This window comes from Scatophagus argus, chromosome 21 (genome assembly GCF_020382885.2).
Source record: "Scatophagus argus isolate fScaArg1 chromosome 21, fScaArg1.pri, whole genome shotgun sequence".
Classification (NCBI taxonomy): domain Eukaryota; kingdom Metazoa; phylum Chordata; class Actinopteri; family Scatophagidae; genus Scatophagus; species Scatophagus argus.
The window spans coordinates 10,925,711-10,942,595 of NC_058513.1; the positions used below are offsets into that span (position 1 = coordinate 10,925,711).

Here is a 16,885-nt window from a genome sequence, read left to right on the forward strand (position 1 = left end):
GGTTGATGGATGAATTGCGCTATTCATACAGGCCTTATGAATGTAATTATTACACGCTTGATACCATGAGGGTTAAACATGAAGAAAGCACAATCAGTTTACAAACAAAGAGGCCGCACAGAACAACTGGCCATCAGAGGACATCCTCTGGTTGCCATAGAGATCTGAAGCATTCAATTTTAATGTCACCGACAACAATTTCTTCACCACAAAGCGCTCCCGACGAACCCCGTAGGTGATTAATATGGACGTTAAACGATGCAAAGACCCATTTTCATCTTTTCTCACCAGATTGGCTCAGCATAATTCATGACGATAGACAAAACCTCATCAGACCGCGATTTGGTGTTAGACGTCATCATCGGGCGACGCTCTTTTCATTTTTGTAAACATTTGCAAGCAATAGCTGGACACACGAGTGTGGAAAGCCATGGATAACCTCGTGAAGGTAGCGTGAATCTTTTAAAGTCGAAAATCACAATCCGTCTTTTATGCATACACCTTTGGAAAAATATTTAGCGTTTCGCTTGTTTGTTAGTAGCCGGTTAGCTAGATAAGCTACATAAATTAGCCAGTTGACCAGCTCTATTAACATCTGAAGTAACTCTTCATTCCTTTGTAGGTCATAGTTTCGCTTTAAGCAAAAAGCAGTATTTGTTTAGCTCGTGCACAAGATACAAAATTGTACGTTACAGATGTAATAACAGGGTTTATTTTTTATTTATCAGGTCGTGTGTTTGAGTTTTAGCGTTTATGTCGCACTTGATGGAGCGGTAAACCTCTCTGTTTGGAAACGTGCGCAGGAGTTCCGATTTCATTAAACACTAAGCCCTAGTGTCATATTGTATCGCCAATCAACCCAACAAGTGCAGTGGAGACTTTTTAAATACGCATCATTCTGCAAGTTGGTGTGTTCGTGTGTCTAAATACATCATGTGTGAGCGGAAGTGACTCCTGTGTTTCACAGGTGCACGGCGGCGGCGGCTATGACTCAGACTTCAGTGATGATGAGCAGGGAGAGTCCTCAGACAGAGGCCTTAAAAGGTAAAATATGGAAGAATATAGAGTTACATAGGCTCAATAATATTTTCATCAGTTTATTCAAACTTCATCCACTGACACGAGCTCTCTGTATTTATTTGTACCTTTGTTAGGAAACGAGAGGAGGAAATCTTACAGAAGCCATTCCAGAAAGGTTCTCACTCGAAGGTGGCTCACCGGAGTTTACACTCCAATGAAGTGGACAGGTTATGTACAATTACAGTGAAATTTTTGAGTCATTTTGTCATTTAAGAACAGACAGTAGTAAAATTAAAATCATTCAATCAAATTGAAATTAGACGAACTTCCCGGAGAAGAAGGGTGTTTTTATTAATTTATGCTGCTAATATAACCAAATGGGAACCGTTATTCCTTGGTGTTATGATAGTGTGCTGTCACTCCTTCACTTTTGATCCATGTTTCAAAAAAAATAGGGGATCTTTAATGAGACCAAGTTACTTAAAGCAAAAAGTACTTGGTTAATTCAGTTCCAAATCATATGAAAATGCACCAAGACGCAGTCATCAGACAGGCTAAACTGCTGGAACAGTTTGAGTTCTCTGCTTTTACTTGTTTGCATTCCTGTGTGTGTGTGGCACTCTGTACTTTTCTAAAACTAATCTCATTCTGTTTTATCAGAGAGGAAGCCAGAAACAGAAGAGCCCACTTAATATCAATGAATGCTGTATCCTTTGTTAAATTTACCTTCCTCTGTGTTTTTTCTTTTGACAATTTCAGTACGAAATGCACACCCAGATTGATAAAACTACATGTGAAGTTCAAATTTGCAGAATAAAACATTTAAGGAAAGTCTTACCTTAAACAATTGTCTCCAGTTTGAGCGACATAAGAAGTTTGTCGGTGACTATATACTTTATTATGGAGGACAGATGTCTGACTTCAAACGCTCCGTGTAAGTATTGTGTCTCACATTTAAGCAAGTCCTGTACTATCATTCCATAACTGATTGGTCATGCATTGTTTTCATCCAGTAGCATTTTTATTAACGAAGTACCCCATCAGTAATTTTCTCCTTATCTGTTTGTTTGAGATTATGAAACTTCTCATTTCATTTTTTCTTCCCCTCAGAGCCAGTGACAAAACAGATCTGGATGTGCTACGTGAGAATCATCGTTTCCTCTGGAGGGACGAGGACGAGGAAGACATGACATGGTGAGCCAACTATTCATGCAGGCTGTTTTAATATAAAGAAATTATATAAGTGTGTTGGAATTCATTCTGTTCCAGGGAAAAAGAACTTGCCAAGAAGTATTATGACAAGCTGTTTAAAGAGTACTGCATCGCCGACCTGAGCAGATACAAGGAAAACAAGGTGGGATGAAATGACGGAGTGATTTTTAAATAGAAATACAGCTGCAATAGGCATTAAGTAAATGTCAAACAACGTGATAGAACATACTGTAACAGGTGACTCATGTCGCCTGACGATTAGTGACTTAGTTATATATATATATATATATATATATAGTAGCTCAACATTTTGAAGTTGTCACAACAGTAAGATGCTGAAATAAGAAGCCAGTTTCAGAAAATAATGATAATATTGTGTATCCGTGCTGTGCTTATATGAGACTGAGACAATGTAGGAATATTCAGATAATAAGAGGATGACAGGATTCAGATGGTTATGTACTTGTGTTATGTACTTCATTAGGAGGCTGGCATTCGGGCGTGAAAACACAAGTTCTCATAAGGTGAACAATACCTGCAGAATGTGCAGAAAGAAAATAATGTAATGACTTTACTCAGCCATCCCAGACCCCACTGCCAGGGCTTGGCAAGAGGATCCATTTTTGCAATGTGCCCCAAAGTGACACTAATTGTCCTGGTGGTGTTTACTACGAGCAAAGGTTAATATTTCACAACTTAGACACTAATCTCCACCACCATCGGCCCATTTTAGATAAATGTTGGGGGTATGATGTGTTTTGGCTTTGTGCTCTGTCTCTTGTGACCACTGCACCCATTCTGGTTTGAGGCCAGCTTTTAAAACTGACAATATGTAGAACCCAAGGGCAGTGTGCTTATGGCTCCACGGCTGCACTGTTAGGTCTGATGATGCTCTACTCAAATATCTGTCAAAGTTATGGCATAGTTCAGACCATCAAGTTGTCAGATTGTTGGCAGATGACATACATATATAATACATAGAACCTCAGTTGACCTACAGTTATTAGAAGCACTGCAGTTAAAATTGAGTGTTAAAAGTTAGGACTTTTCTGACTTTTATCATTCCACTTCAATTGCGTCAAAAATCCAGATTTCCTCAGAATGTTGTCATATTTGTGAATGATTGCCAATGTAGGCTCGAGCTGCATCGTTCCCAGAAGTTCAGACAAATTTGATGAGTTGCGTTGGGTAAATGAGGTGTGACATCGTGCAGATGAATCCACAGAGTCGGTGGGTGTGCTGCGATAGCTGTGTAAAGGCACTGGCAAAAATACTAATGAGTGCTTTGTGTGGAGATACTGTGTACATACCCCCCAAATTACATTTGAAAAAAGCAAAGAAAAACATGACAAAATATTTACAAACAATATTGTCATGGAGATCACTCTTCACATTTGAAGAGCTTTTACATTATTTCATTTTTAAACAGCAGTCTGACCCTGACACTGAATTCTTCCGCTGAAACAAATGGTATTGAATTCTAATGACTGTTTAAAGACTGGGCAAAGTGAATTAAACTTAAATAAAGCTTACTTTAAGATTAATTTAAGGGAAATAGTGATGTGTGTCCATCGGTTTCGTTATAAATGATTTTGCTGTTTTTACATGTATCTTTTTAAATTTGTGCCCACAGTTTGGATTTCGATGGCGGACTGAGAATGAAGTTGTCTCTGGCAAAGGTACGACATTGACATTATCCTGATTTTGAGTTTGTACACTTACATGTTTGTTTTTTTTTATCTTTTAGTACAAACAACTTTATCAAAACACCATACTGTACAATATTTATATTTTATAGTGATGTTAATTACAGAAACTCTGAAAATGTTCTTGTTAATTTGAGAGTCACCTTGACCTTGAAGGTATTTACTTAGAAAAGTCCCAGTTGCTTACAACTAGTATTAAGCAGGTTTGCTAGTATGTAGTGTGTACATATGTATACTAATCACAATTTTAGAGTGTCTCCCTAAATGCAAAGGAAATGGAAGTGGTGCACACAGCTTTGAAAATCTTAAAATAAAATAATACATAATACAAATAGTACATTCTGGAAAGAATTAGTGTGTAGTATGCGTTTGGGACACACCTCAGGTGTTTCATGTCAGCATGCCCACAAATCAGTTCACAAACTCCTCCACTAGATGGCGACATAGATAAAGAGAATTTCCACTGATACTCCCTAACACAAGCCATTCCATATGTAAGAGTGTTATACAAATGTTCACATTATTTCAATTTATTTGTTTGTCAGACTGGCATCAAAAGCACTTCAAATATTTCATTCACATTTTCTTTTGGTTTGCTTGTTTACTTGTGGCTCCCAACCTTGGGCAGGAGGGGGGCTGTTTGCACCATCCATTTATTGATTGAGACCATTGATCTGTTGATTCACACAAATGGTCCCCTGCACATAATGTTTGGTTTTGTGTTTATGTCTCCGAATCACAGAAAAGCCTCATTTCACCTTTGCACTGGAGCCTTCCTCTGACATTTTGGCAGCATTTCGATGATTACTGTCTATTAATTGTTCAGGATTAGTACAACACCTCCACTCTGTCTAGCTGTCCTTCGTGTGACAGGTATTTATAAGTTTACCTGGAAGGAAAATTTCAGCAAGTCGGTGAGGGAAATCCTAACTTAATAGCTCATTGATGTGCTCTGAGCCACACTCATCAGTGCAGTACATTTACTCAAGAAATGTAATTCAGTACAAATTAGAGGTACTTGTATTTTACTTTTCTTGTCACTTTTATGTCACAACTATCAAATATTTGCACAACTACCCTGTAGTGTTTACAAGTTTACAACCAAAATGATTAGTTGGTTTATCAGTTGATTTACAGAAATTAATTAGCAGGTATTTTTCATGTAAACATTTCTTCGTTCCAATAGCTTCAATTTCTTTTTAACTAATTTTGAGGTTTGGTTTATTGGTTGGACAAAACAAGCATTGTGAATTCATCACTTTGGGCTCACTTTGTGATGGCATTTCTTTCAACTGTCAGAATTTTTACGAGCCAAACAATCAATTAATGGAGAAATTAATTAGCAAATGAATCCATATTGAAAATAATCATTAGTTGCAGTTACTTAAAATGAGCTCCACCTCAGTTAACTACAATTGTAAATTAATGCATTTTTGATGCTGATTAATGCTTTTAAGTAATCCAATGATATCATATATAGTAACATAACAGTCAGAGGGGACATTTTTCTGTATTGAGTACCTTTCAGTACTTAAACTGCATGTTTCTGATTATACTTGCATGCATGCAGGACTTTTTGTTTTTAGAATGTGATGTTAGTAAAGCTGCTTTCACATATCTCTACAGAAAGTGTAAATTTTCTCTGGACTCATTGTGACATCAGAACTAGTTCGGAAGCCAAATCTTGTCCAGTATTCAACTTACACGAGTGTTGTGTGGAAACGTGATGCCTCAGTTGCACATACACTCAGAATTGATCTTTCACTGAAGTAGGAAACACCTTTGTGTCCAAAGGTTAAGCTTTGGAAATAAAAAAAAAAAAAAACAAATTAGATATTCTTATTGGATTCTGGAAGAAGGAAGGAGTGATTTAGCAAGATAATTGAACTTTATTGTGGATAAACCATAGCAGATGCAAGTTAATAAGTCAAGATAAAGTATTTTTTATGCATTTTAAAACATGTCTGAATGGGGTCTTTACGTAAAGGACCTGAATACTTCCTCCACCGCTGCTTCAGTACGGCCTCAAAAACACACCCAGTATGTCTGAAAAAGCTGACTAAGCCAATATATTGTTCCAGATTAAGACAGTGTAATCCTGGTCTCTGACAGTTCAGCCCCCGTAGCAATACTCAACAGGAAGTTGGATTAGATCAGGTCAGAGACACTTCACTTCAACTGTCTGTGATTTGTTTACATTAACGATTCCCAGAGTAATACTTCTTAAGCACTATTTAGAGTATGGACCACTAAACTCCCCAGTGAAATCAATACTAATCTAATCCTATAAGGTGGGCCCAGCATCCTCATTCGAAGGTGGAGTAAACACTTCAAAGTGTTGCAAGTTAAAGGTGGAAGAAATGTTTATCAGTGACTCACCCTGACTTGAGTTTGATTTGAAGGCAGGTAAGGAATGTCATTCGAATGCAGTGCAAGTTCTGTCCAAACTGTAGATGAGTCTACATCAAGAAAATTTGTTTTATTGTTCAGGTCGTGGATTGAAAGTTGTTAGGCTCAGGTGTTGTGCCTGCCGGGTGACCTGACTCGACTTCTGCTAAAAGATAAATAAGACAAACTGAAACCAAAGGGGGGTGGGGCTGGCCGGCTGACCGGACTGGATTTCCGCTCTGCCACAGAACTTTTTGGAAATCGTCGCTTTATCACATCCTGCTGTCTTTGCACTTCAGGTCATGTTGGTATTAGGTAATGCTGACTACTCTTCACCCAGTCAGGTGAAGGCCATAGTGTGATATGGGCTGAAGGAGTGTGCAGTACTAAAATGTTTCCTTCTCTCTTCTCTTAGAGGGGTTGATATATCTTTGCTTTTTAAAAGACTGAGAGGTACATTATACATTATATCGTTTAATCACGTACCATGTGAACTGGATCATATGTTAACCTCCACCGGGAGTCCTAATTTTCACTACATTGTCCTGGAAGAATTGTATTAGATTTATTTTATTTCATTCTCACCCCCCTTTTGTCTAAACCAGAAACATTCCTGCCTCTGTGAGATTTCACATGAATTCTTCCAGCTGTGGTGTGAGACAAAGAGGATGCCAGAAAGTCTTTAAGCTATAAACAGGTGGAGGTTTTTTGTAAACAGTGTTCAAATTTAATGTTTCTCTAGATCTAACAAATGTGTTAGGTGTGTTTCTTCTTTACAGAACATTTGCAAAGCTAACTTTTTTTCATTGTCTGTTCAATGTGTGTATAAAAGACGAACAAATCAGAAATCTGCCCGTACTATTCCATAGCATTCCTAGTGGTCAAAAACTCAACATGGTACCTTTAAGTCATGTTACCAAAGTCCATGTAAATTCTTTGTTGTGCCCCGCTCACATTACACATGAACACATGAGACTATTGCCAAATATGATCTTTGTTTCAAGTAAGGCGTATTTTTGTAATGAACATCCCACAAACATTCTAAATTGGTTGAGCTTATGTGACATTAAAATGTGTCTCGACAGTCAGGTGTTTTGTTCCACATTATGTATTGCTCCTCCTGTCAAAGTAAATGGAGTATGGTCTTGTCTTATGTAACGTTCCTGTCTTAAAAAAATGGTTTGAACATGTTTACTGCCACACTTTTACTTATAGTGCAGGATTCAGATTTGACCAAGCTCCAAGCCCCCTTTGTCAAACTAACTTTGTTAGCTGGAGTGTAAGACCACTTTAGCCTAAGCCTGTACATCACATCACAGCTTTTGTGAGTTATTGACTTAATTTTGGCTGATTTCTGGCGTTTTCTTATTTCCACTTGCTCTTGTCTGACTTTGCCCCTGTTTAGGTCTCTGATCCTGCCTCTGCTTCATTCACGGACTTATTTGTTAGGCTCACAAACATTTAGTGTGCATTTAGTGTGCCAAGAAGTTATTGAGTTCCCAGTCACATCCTATCACATCCTTGCAGTTTCCCATTATTTTCTGTTATAAGTAAAATGAAGGCGATAGCCCAATTTAGAGGTAAGATCCTCTCAGTTGCTTTAGCCTGACCTGGGTTCTAGCGTAGACTTGATTTGTGCTTTTTAAGGATATTCTGCTGGGTTCTGTTGTGCCAGTCAAAATAAATCAGACTCAGTAACCGAGGGTATTCTAAGTGTTAGAAGTGATAGCTTATTAGATGTACTTTATAGGGTGAAATATGGGTACTTTTCAATAGTCCACAGAGACAGGAACATATAGATTGATCACAGGTCTTTGGACAGTGTAAAACATAAACTCAGTGGTGTGTATTGCCCTTTGGTCTACTTAGTTAATTGGATGCTGAGTAAACAATAGTTGCAAAATAGAGTGCTGAATTTCATGTCAGCAGTCTGGACTGCTTGTCAATGTGAAAGAAAGCCATAAAAAGGCGAGATCTGATCCAGAGTCAGAGGTGGGAGTATGTGCTCGGAGAAAGAATCTGTCTTTTGGATGCCAGTTACATTCCCAATATTTGAAAAATCTGCCTGGGGCAGTGAGTGTGGATCGTTCAGTGTTTCCCCACAGGCTGAGAATTTATTAAAGGTGGTCGACCCCGGGGAGGGGCAGGGGTAGTGGGTATCAAGAACTGGCTGAAAAACATCTCACATGAATGCAGCAGTTTGACAGGCTTTCCAAACAAGACTGCATTTTAAAAATGCAAAGAAATGGTTTTGGATAGGGGCAAAACTATTTGTTGGTGTATTCTTTTCACATGAACCATAATGTTCTGCATGTGAGGCTCTCGCTAGCCAGCAGTAGAAGTTGATGCGTGTATTGGGCAGCTTCCTGATGGAAATTTGTAGCATAGTTTTGGAATAGCAGCTGTGACATTTTGAGACGTATGTTTATTCACTGTCTTGCTGAGAGTTAGATGAGAAGATTGATACCACACTCAGTACGAAGCTACAATGAAGAGCCTTTAGGAGCCTGCCACTCTTAAGATTATTAAAACAACAACAACAACAACAAAAAAACAAAGTATGACAGCCTCAATTTTTGCTTTTAAGGGGTATTTTGTGCCAGAATATTTCTTGGCTAGATGCATGTTGGCAGGTTTCCTGGAGACCTAGTTTTTGAAAACTCTTGGAAGTGAAGATGCCAAAAATGTTCCTGCACCTAAGCTGGTATTTTGGTAACTTTTGACAGTGCTAGGCTAGCTGTTTCCCTTTGCTCCCGGTCTTTATCCTAAGCTAATGGTTCATATTTACCCACTTGAGAGTGGTATCGATCTTCTCATCATATTTAGCAAGAAAACAAGTAAATGTATTTCCCAAAATGTTGAACTATTCTTTTAAATAAAAGTCTCTTAAGATCTTGTGCAATAATCTACACAATAAGCAAGTATTTGCATTCAATCTGAGTTGTTTGGTTTAATAGCAATTACCTGTTCCCTTGGTGAGAATCCCCCCATGAAGTGAGAATGTTAAATTAGAATATTCTCTCAAAAAACAAGACTACTTTCATATAATGTGCCCTTTGTGAACTTTTAATAGCTTCCCAGCAGTGAGTAAAAAGTGAAAGATCAGTGGTTCAGGTCAGTGCCCTGTGACTTCATCCAGAGAATGTTAATCATGCAGCCATCTGTCCCGTGGTGTATCCGTCTTGATCTCAGGCTGGTGGCATTAGTAACCATTGACGTAGGAGGACAGGAGTTTCCCCTCTTAGTGGGTTTACTCAGCCAACCTGGTGCCAGTTCTTTTCATGGAGCATGTGAGGCTCACGTGATGTGTGAGGATACCCATATTTATCACCAAAACCCCTGTGGAAATGCATTGTTTCTAATAAATTTGAACTTAGACCCATACAGGAGCTTTTGTGTAAAGCTCATTGTATAAAACAGGGATGTGTCACTATTTTACAAATCTGCCTTCCTGAGCACAGCACAAGTGACAGGAGTCGTACTTATTAGCTTTCATGAGGTGAAATGTGCGAACAGGCGACTGAAAACAGAAATGAAGATTTTTTTTTTTTTTTTTCTGACCTTGATTATATTTTGTTTTTGACATTTATTTCAAAAGAAATTGCCCAGAAACAGATTTCTATTGACTTCACTCTGCCAGGGTTGTGGTTATGAGTAGCTGGAGGGTCAGACACATTCACACTCTCCATGTTGTTACTTTCGAATATATCACATTCTTTTGTATTCGACACTGAGCTGTTTCTCTCTTCTCTTCAGCGACGATGGGATTCAGTACCTTGTTCAAGGGCACCCAGCTTTGTGTGGGCGCAGTAGTCTACCAGCTATGTTAACAGTTAAAAGCTTCAGTGCGTATGTTAGGTATATTTGATCGACTTTTCTGTGTGCGTGATGGAGAGAGCTGGTTGTCACGGGAGATTTCCAGTGTGATTGTAATTGACGTCACTGGTGACGGTGTAGACAAGATTGTCTTGGGTCTCAGGGCACCGATCACTGCTCGTGGCGTTATGTTGGCACAGAGTGGAGAAGATGGCCCTGTCCCAAGTTACACTCGAATAGTGTAAAAAAGGACCAGTCATGAAGGATTTAAAGGGATATGTTCGCACTTGTAGTTTCTTTTTCCTTCGAACTTTTTAAATGGTAGTAGGTGAACATGTATACACAGCTGCTTCCCGAGAGAGTTTTTATTTAAAAAAACAAAAAACTTTCCTATTTCCAAGTTATCTTTGTAATTCTACGCTAAGCAATTGATTGGTGTATTGATAAAAGATCTGATCTTTTATTATCATGAAGTTTGGTTCACATTTTCATGTCCCCCTCAGGCTGAATTGCATTTACCTTGATGATCTCCTGGCATTTCATTTAGCGCCACCGTCAGGTTTAATTTAATTTAATTTAATTTAATTTGTTTTACAACCGCATACATCCAAAACTAATGACATTTTCATTTGCCTCAGCTTCAGTTTTTATTTCGTGCTAATTAGGAAATGTTAGCATGCTAACTTGTTAGTATAAGATAAGTAAACATGGTAAACATAGTCTTCTTTGCATTTGAATGTGAGTGTTTATCCCAAATTCTTGCAATGCAATCCTAAAGTGTGAAATACAGTAAGTCAAAAATAATTAAGTGTGTTTGACTTACCAAGCCACTGGTTAGGTATTAGTTAGAAAACAGAAATCAGATCTTAACTAGTCCAGCTCAGTATTTTGCTTTAGGGCTGCTTGGGCACATTGACCCTCTCCACATTAGTTTAAATATAAACTTCAATTACTTTCACTTAATTAAATATAATTTCAGGCCCTCTCAAATAAACCCATACATCCTCACCGCAACCTTGGAAGTGTCTTTTTAGCTGACGTCATAGATCCTTAAGCGTGTGAAGGGAAAGTCTGCCTTATGGTCCAAGTGGCCCGAAGCCATGACGGCAGGCCTCACTTCACCTGAATGTTTACAGAGTCTCGGTCTTAGTCAGGCGAGAGCAGGCATCACTTTCCTCTCGCAGAGTAGCATTTCTCGCCGCTGTGCCAAGAATGGACAGCTCTGACGCATTTGCTCCCTCTGCTACAATCTGGAGGAACCCCGGAGACCAGATCAATGCCACCTTAAGCTCCTCGAGGGATAATGGGCAGGCTGTGCACAGGCTGGAGGAAGGCCTGAGGGGATGAGGCACAGCGAAGAAAGACAGCAGAGAAAGAGCAGGGGATAAGGACGATGGGGTGTGTGGAGATAGATGGAGGAGGGCAAGAGGGAGAAGCAGGGTTTCTATTACTGAAGTGCTGGGACATTTCTAATCTGCATTCCTTAATTCTAATATCTATACCATTCACTTCTACCAACCTCAGTTCTCTTGTTTTTCATATTCTTTCTCTCTGTATCATACATAATAAATCTTTGCACACAAGAATTTTTCAGCGATCATATTTGATCTTTGCCTCTTATTATTTGTTTGTAAACAAATAAGGAATGTTTTTTACATTCTAAACTTCTTTGGATAAGAGTTAGACGGCTAAAATGCAAACTGAATGGAAATGTAATTGAAATATGTGTTTGTATGCATGTGCTCTCTGGTCCTCCAGGTCAGTTCCAGTGTGGACACAAACGCTGCGAGAAGCAGGAAGGCCTGAAAAGCTGGGAAGTGAATTTCGCCTACGTGGAACATGGCGAGAAGAGAAATGCACTGGTCAAACTCCGTAAATACTCACTATTTTCTCTGGTTATTATTTGTAAAAATCATCTGTGTGCATATGTTTGTGTGGATGGGACCTGGTGGGGGTTCCTGTCTAAGACCTGACTCATAGTAATCCTCCTTCAGGTATCATACCGCAGAAATCCTGTTAGAATAATTACCGTAATTGGAGGACCCACCAGTTATAGTGAACTCAGTCAAGCATGAAATGACAGGTTGTTTTAACAAGCAAGTGCAACAGGTCACATCCAGACATCCTGTTTCTCCTCATCAACTAAAAATGTTATCCAGTTTGTAGTAAATCTAAATTCAGTGTTTTTCTGTGCTTTGTCAGTCATAAATGTTTTGACAATAATAAACATAGTGTGGTGACCCCGGAGCATGAACTTGGCACACTGGAGAACTGTAAAGGATTATGTTGCTATGAATTAATGAATACATTTCTCAAAACATCAAAACATTTAAATTTTCCTAAGTTTCAAATCTTTGTGTGTAACTATAAACAGTGAGTAAAGTGAGTGAGTAAGCATGTTCACCCTGTGCCTGCGTGGCTTTTCTCTGGGTACTCCGGCTTCCTCCCACACTCCCAAAAACATGCACATTAGGTTAATTGGCCAGTCCAGAGTGTACCTCACTCTGCATTGCCCACGAGGTGTGAGTGTGTGTGTGGTTGTCTGTCTTTGTGTGTCAGCCCTGCTATTGACTGGCGACCAGTCCAGGGTGTACCCCACCTCTCACTGATAGTCAGCTGGGATAGGCTCCAGCCCCCCCAAGACCCTCGCGGTATAGAAAATTGATGGATGTGTGTGTGTGTATATACATATATATAGATATATTGATATATATATGTGATACTTATGTTGCTGTAAGTATCATGTCTAATGCTTACAGCAACTACAGCTAAATACAATCAATTATTTTGCTCCATTTTGACCTAATCCTGCTGTTGTTTTTCGCACTAGGACTATGCCCTGAATGCTCTTTCAAACTCAACTACCACCATAAGTAAGACATACTTTTACATACTAACATACTTTTCACTTTTGAGACATTTTTACATTAAAATTGTAGATTGTTCTGCCCATGATGAGTGATGTTCTGCCCAAAGTAGAGCAGGTCACTAAGGACAGTCAGACGTTATGTTTCAGCAGAACAGGTTTGGAATTCAAACCAGGATTTATGCCTCCTGTCTGACCTTCTTACCAGTCATGATTATATATTACATTTTTTATTTTTGCAAGTGGAATCTTGAAACAACTGAATGCAGTAATGCAACTTAAGCTAGTTATGGATGGAAATCCAAATAAATGTAATCTGCAAAAGTCAGGCTTTTCGTGATGCTCAGGCTTTTTACAGTTGGTTAGGATTTTAAGTCTCCTTGAGTGTTCCAGCAGATTTTGTATAGTAGAGTTTTCATCCATTTAAAATTCTATCCAAGATTCATTCATGCACCTCTGAAAGCGCCTTTGGTCCTGATGGATTTCACTTTGTCTTCTGAATAGTGCCATAATTGGCTGCTTTATATTGTGAATACAGTTTGTTCAAAGTGATATTCTGTTTGTAGGAGGAAGGAAGTAAAAGCAAAGAGAAAGGCTAGAAGATTATCAGAGGAGAACCGGGAGCCACCACAGAAGAAGAAGGAAAAGAAGAAAAGGAAAAGTTTGTCTTCACGCTCCAAGAAGCACAAACACAAGAGGCACAAAGGTAAGACTCCTCTCCTCTCCTCTCCTCTCCTCTCCTCTCCTCCTTCAAATAAACTGTCATTAATTAAGGCAGTAATCTCATCAGATGGGAGCCTGTGGGAGCAGCCTTGTTTATAGTTTGTTCTTGGAAATGATATAATTCCCATTTTTCTCTTGTGTTTGACATTATTATTTTTTAAGAACTCCCTTTTGATTAAAACATATGTTTCTTGACAGATCGCTCCTCCTCTTCCAGCAGCTCAGAGGAATTGCAGGACTCAGACAAAGGTAGCCTTCATAACTCTTTCTCCTCCCCCTTACACACACACACACACACACACACAGACACATACAGAAAGAAGAGAGAAAGTAGTACCTCCCCCATTTAAAAAAAAAAACACACGCATTGGACAGTTTATGATCTACTCCCCTGGGCCTCTGGACCGTGACACTCTTACAAACTTTTGGAGTGAAAACACCCCAACGGTCCTTTTAGGAGACACATCCATTTGCCCTGTAGTAAATACTAATAGACCAACAGCAGGTCTGCTTTTTCTCAGCTGTCATTCTCCCCATTGCTTTTGACTCTTTTGCTTTTTTCCATGTCTTTTTTGCCCTCCACTGTGAGTGTGAAATGAAATATGTCTGGTGGTGGGTGGGTAGATGAGTGAAGGAGTCCACAAAAATAAACTTTCTCTGGCCGGAGGACATGTCATTGAGTTCAGCTTGTGTTGGAATCCGCACACAGACACTCACACTTTCTTACTGCCTTTTGTCTCAGTCGCGTTTGAAGGCTGAACTGGATTAAATGTTGGGAATCCTAGAACATTATGTAAATTGTGAGAAACACATCCAGGGAGGGTTTAAGCTTATGAAAGCACTTTGTCTCCTAGAAAATGAAAAGGAACACCATATTTTTGCCACACAAATGGGACCTGATAAAGCTAAGCCATCATTTTTAGTTTGTGCAATGTGATCTGGTTTGGCTCTTGTTAGGAGCCACATTGATGAGCATAGATTATTGGTTGAACTAGATTTTCCTTCCTGAAAGTGTGACTGACAACACTCTCTGAAACTCTCTTTCTAGACTCTGAAGCTGGCAATGAGCCAGAGGGCCAATCAGAAGCCGACCACTGGCGAGGACCCGCCCCTGCCGTGGAGGAAAAGTCAAGGTGAGGTTAACAGCCAGCGTTCATATTAAACCACACCCAGTAAGCTGCTGTAAGTCAGAGGAAGAGACAGTATTTACCACTTAGCCTACATATGTTAAAGATCTGTATATAGCACAGCTTGAAGACCACTTAGATACCATGCACGAAGTTCTCCCGAACTGTCAGGAAAGTCACTAAACCTTTAACCTGCTCCTGTAACACTTTCTCCTGACATTGGAATTCCTGCTCTCGGAAAGATACAGTGATCCTGGAAAAGGTCAACAGTAAGGGGCAGTGTTAATTCAAGTACAAAGATGGGAGCAAAACTCTGACTTAAAGACAAAGTACTCTAACACACGGGAGCCTTTGCACCAGCTATAAATTACCTCAGCGCACCATTAGCTGGACTCCATAAGTTACGGTTCAGTGATCTGTGCATGGATACTTATGTTGTAGGTGAGTTTTATTTAAATGTAAAAAGAGAACCATCGTGGAGAACACACGGAAACATATCACATTTTATACTAATTGCACTGTTGCATTCAGTTAAGCCAACAATAGTGAGTAGATCAATTGCTTTTCTGGGGTATTTTGGGTAATTTTTTGTTTTTTTGCTGCTCATCACTATTTATTCATTTGTAGTCTGTACCAATTTTGGTACGCCGTATCTTTTCGTATCGTCTAGAGTTTGAATAAAATGGAAATGAAATAAAAAGGCATCATGCTAACACTGCGAGGGGCCACCGATTCAAAGCATTTAACAGTCTGTGTTTGTTAGAACCTTGCGTGATGGGATCTAACACTTTTTTGTTTGTTATCTGTGCGTAGGGAGGAGGAATTTGATGAATACTTTGAAGACATGTTTCTTTGACTGCTGGTATCAGCAGCAACCCTGCTGTGACAACTCTTCCTTCTGCGCTCCGCTGACATTAAGCATGTTCTGTTTGAGTCTTGTGTGGATGTCGGTCTCTTTGACTGTATTTTTCAGTTCTGCTACAGAAATAAACACAATGTTTATCCTGTACTGTCAGAACCTTTGATTTATTGTCTGTCACCAGACTGTTTCAATCCACCCGCTATCACAGTGGAAAATAATTTTAGACAACTTTAGCAGCGTGGTTCTATGTATGGCAGTGTCTGTCAGTCCACAACTTTGGTCCAGATTGACATGTCTGGCATGTGTGGATGACAACTCAGTACAGACATTTATGTCCCTCTGGGATGAATTTTAATTAATAAGTGATGCTGCAACATTTCATCGAGAGTTTGTCCACTACTTTGGGGATTGAACAGATATTTGCAAACCAGTGACATTAGCCTTAGTTGCGATTTGTGTTAGCGTGCGAATGTGCAGATAGGCATCACGGTGAAAAGTACACCTGTTTTGTTGTGAGCATTTAAATATTAACAGTCAAGACTCACTCTGCTCATATAAAAAGACAACAAAGATTAGCTTGAGATGTTCCTCTAACCAAGATCAGATTGAAGCACTGCCTTCACTTTAACTTCCAGAGAAGGAAAGTGCATGAGGTTGCTGGGAGATTATAGCCCCTGGCTTAAATGAAGACTTGCTTTACCTCTTACTGCTCCGTCTGCCTCCTTCTAACTCCTTCACTGTTTCCTCAGGAGGAGTCGTTTACTGCGGCTGTAAGCTACCGTGGTTAGGGGTAGTGAATGGGACTTTGTGACACCATTGTGTTGTTTTTGAGTGGCAGTGAGAGATGATTTCGCCCCTTGGCTGCTGTATTTTGACACCTTGATGCATTTGCACTTGGTCAACTAGGTTTTCAACTTTTGTTTTGTCTTTAAATTTCTTAACATTTAGTGCTGTTACAAATGTTCTGGGAGGAATTTGATTATTAAGAAAAAAAAAATTGATTGGCTTTCAAACTAATATTACATGCATTGTTAAAGGAAACTTATCAGAAATATTCCCACCTTGAAGGTGATAAATACGAAAACAGTGAAGCTCAACATCCAACGAACTGTTGGAAGAGAGGTGGAGCAGTTTAGGGTGCCAGCTCTGCACCCACTGACCCTGT

At 39.3% G+C, this 16,885-nt stretch overlaps 1 protein-coding gene across 3 annotated transcripts; it reads left to right on the forward strand.

The window, feature by feature from the left end:
- Nucleotides 1-294: 294 nt before the first annotated feature.
- Nucleotides 295-15,873, forward strand: fra10ac1 (FRA10A associated CGG repeat 1). Of its 3 annotated transcripts, none has more exons than XM_046376253.1 (14): nucleotides 295-420; nucleotides 968-1,044; nucleotides 1,155-1,247; nucleotides 1,681-1,726; nucleotides 1,878-1,954; nucleotides 2,131-2,214; nucleotides 2,290-2,374; nucleotides 3,866-3,911; nucleotides 11,901-12,014; nucleotides 12,973-13,015; nucleotides 13,575-13,714; nucleotides 13,930-13,980; nucleotides 14,780-14,864; nucleotides 15,672-15,873. In XM_046376253.1, exons 1-14 carry the CDS (start codon nucleotides 310-312, stop codon nucleotides 15,712-15,714), a joined length of 1,095 nt encoding a protein of 364 aa, XP_046232209.1. In that variant the 5' UTR covers nucleotides 295-309; the 3' UTR covers nucleotides 15,715-15,873. The 3 variants fall into 3 exon arrangements, with proteins under 3 accessions (XP_046232209.1, XP_046232208.1, XP_046232207.1); XM_046376252.1 differs by having other exon boundaries at nucleotides 302-448; nucleotides 11,901-11,984; XM_046376251.1 differs by having other exon boundaries at nucleotides 304-448.
- Nucleotides 15,874-16,885: the final 1,012 nt, after the last annotated feature.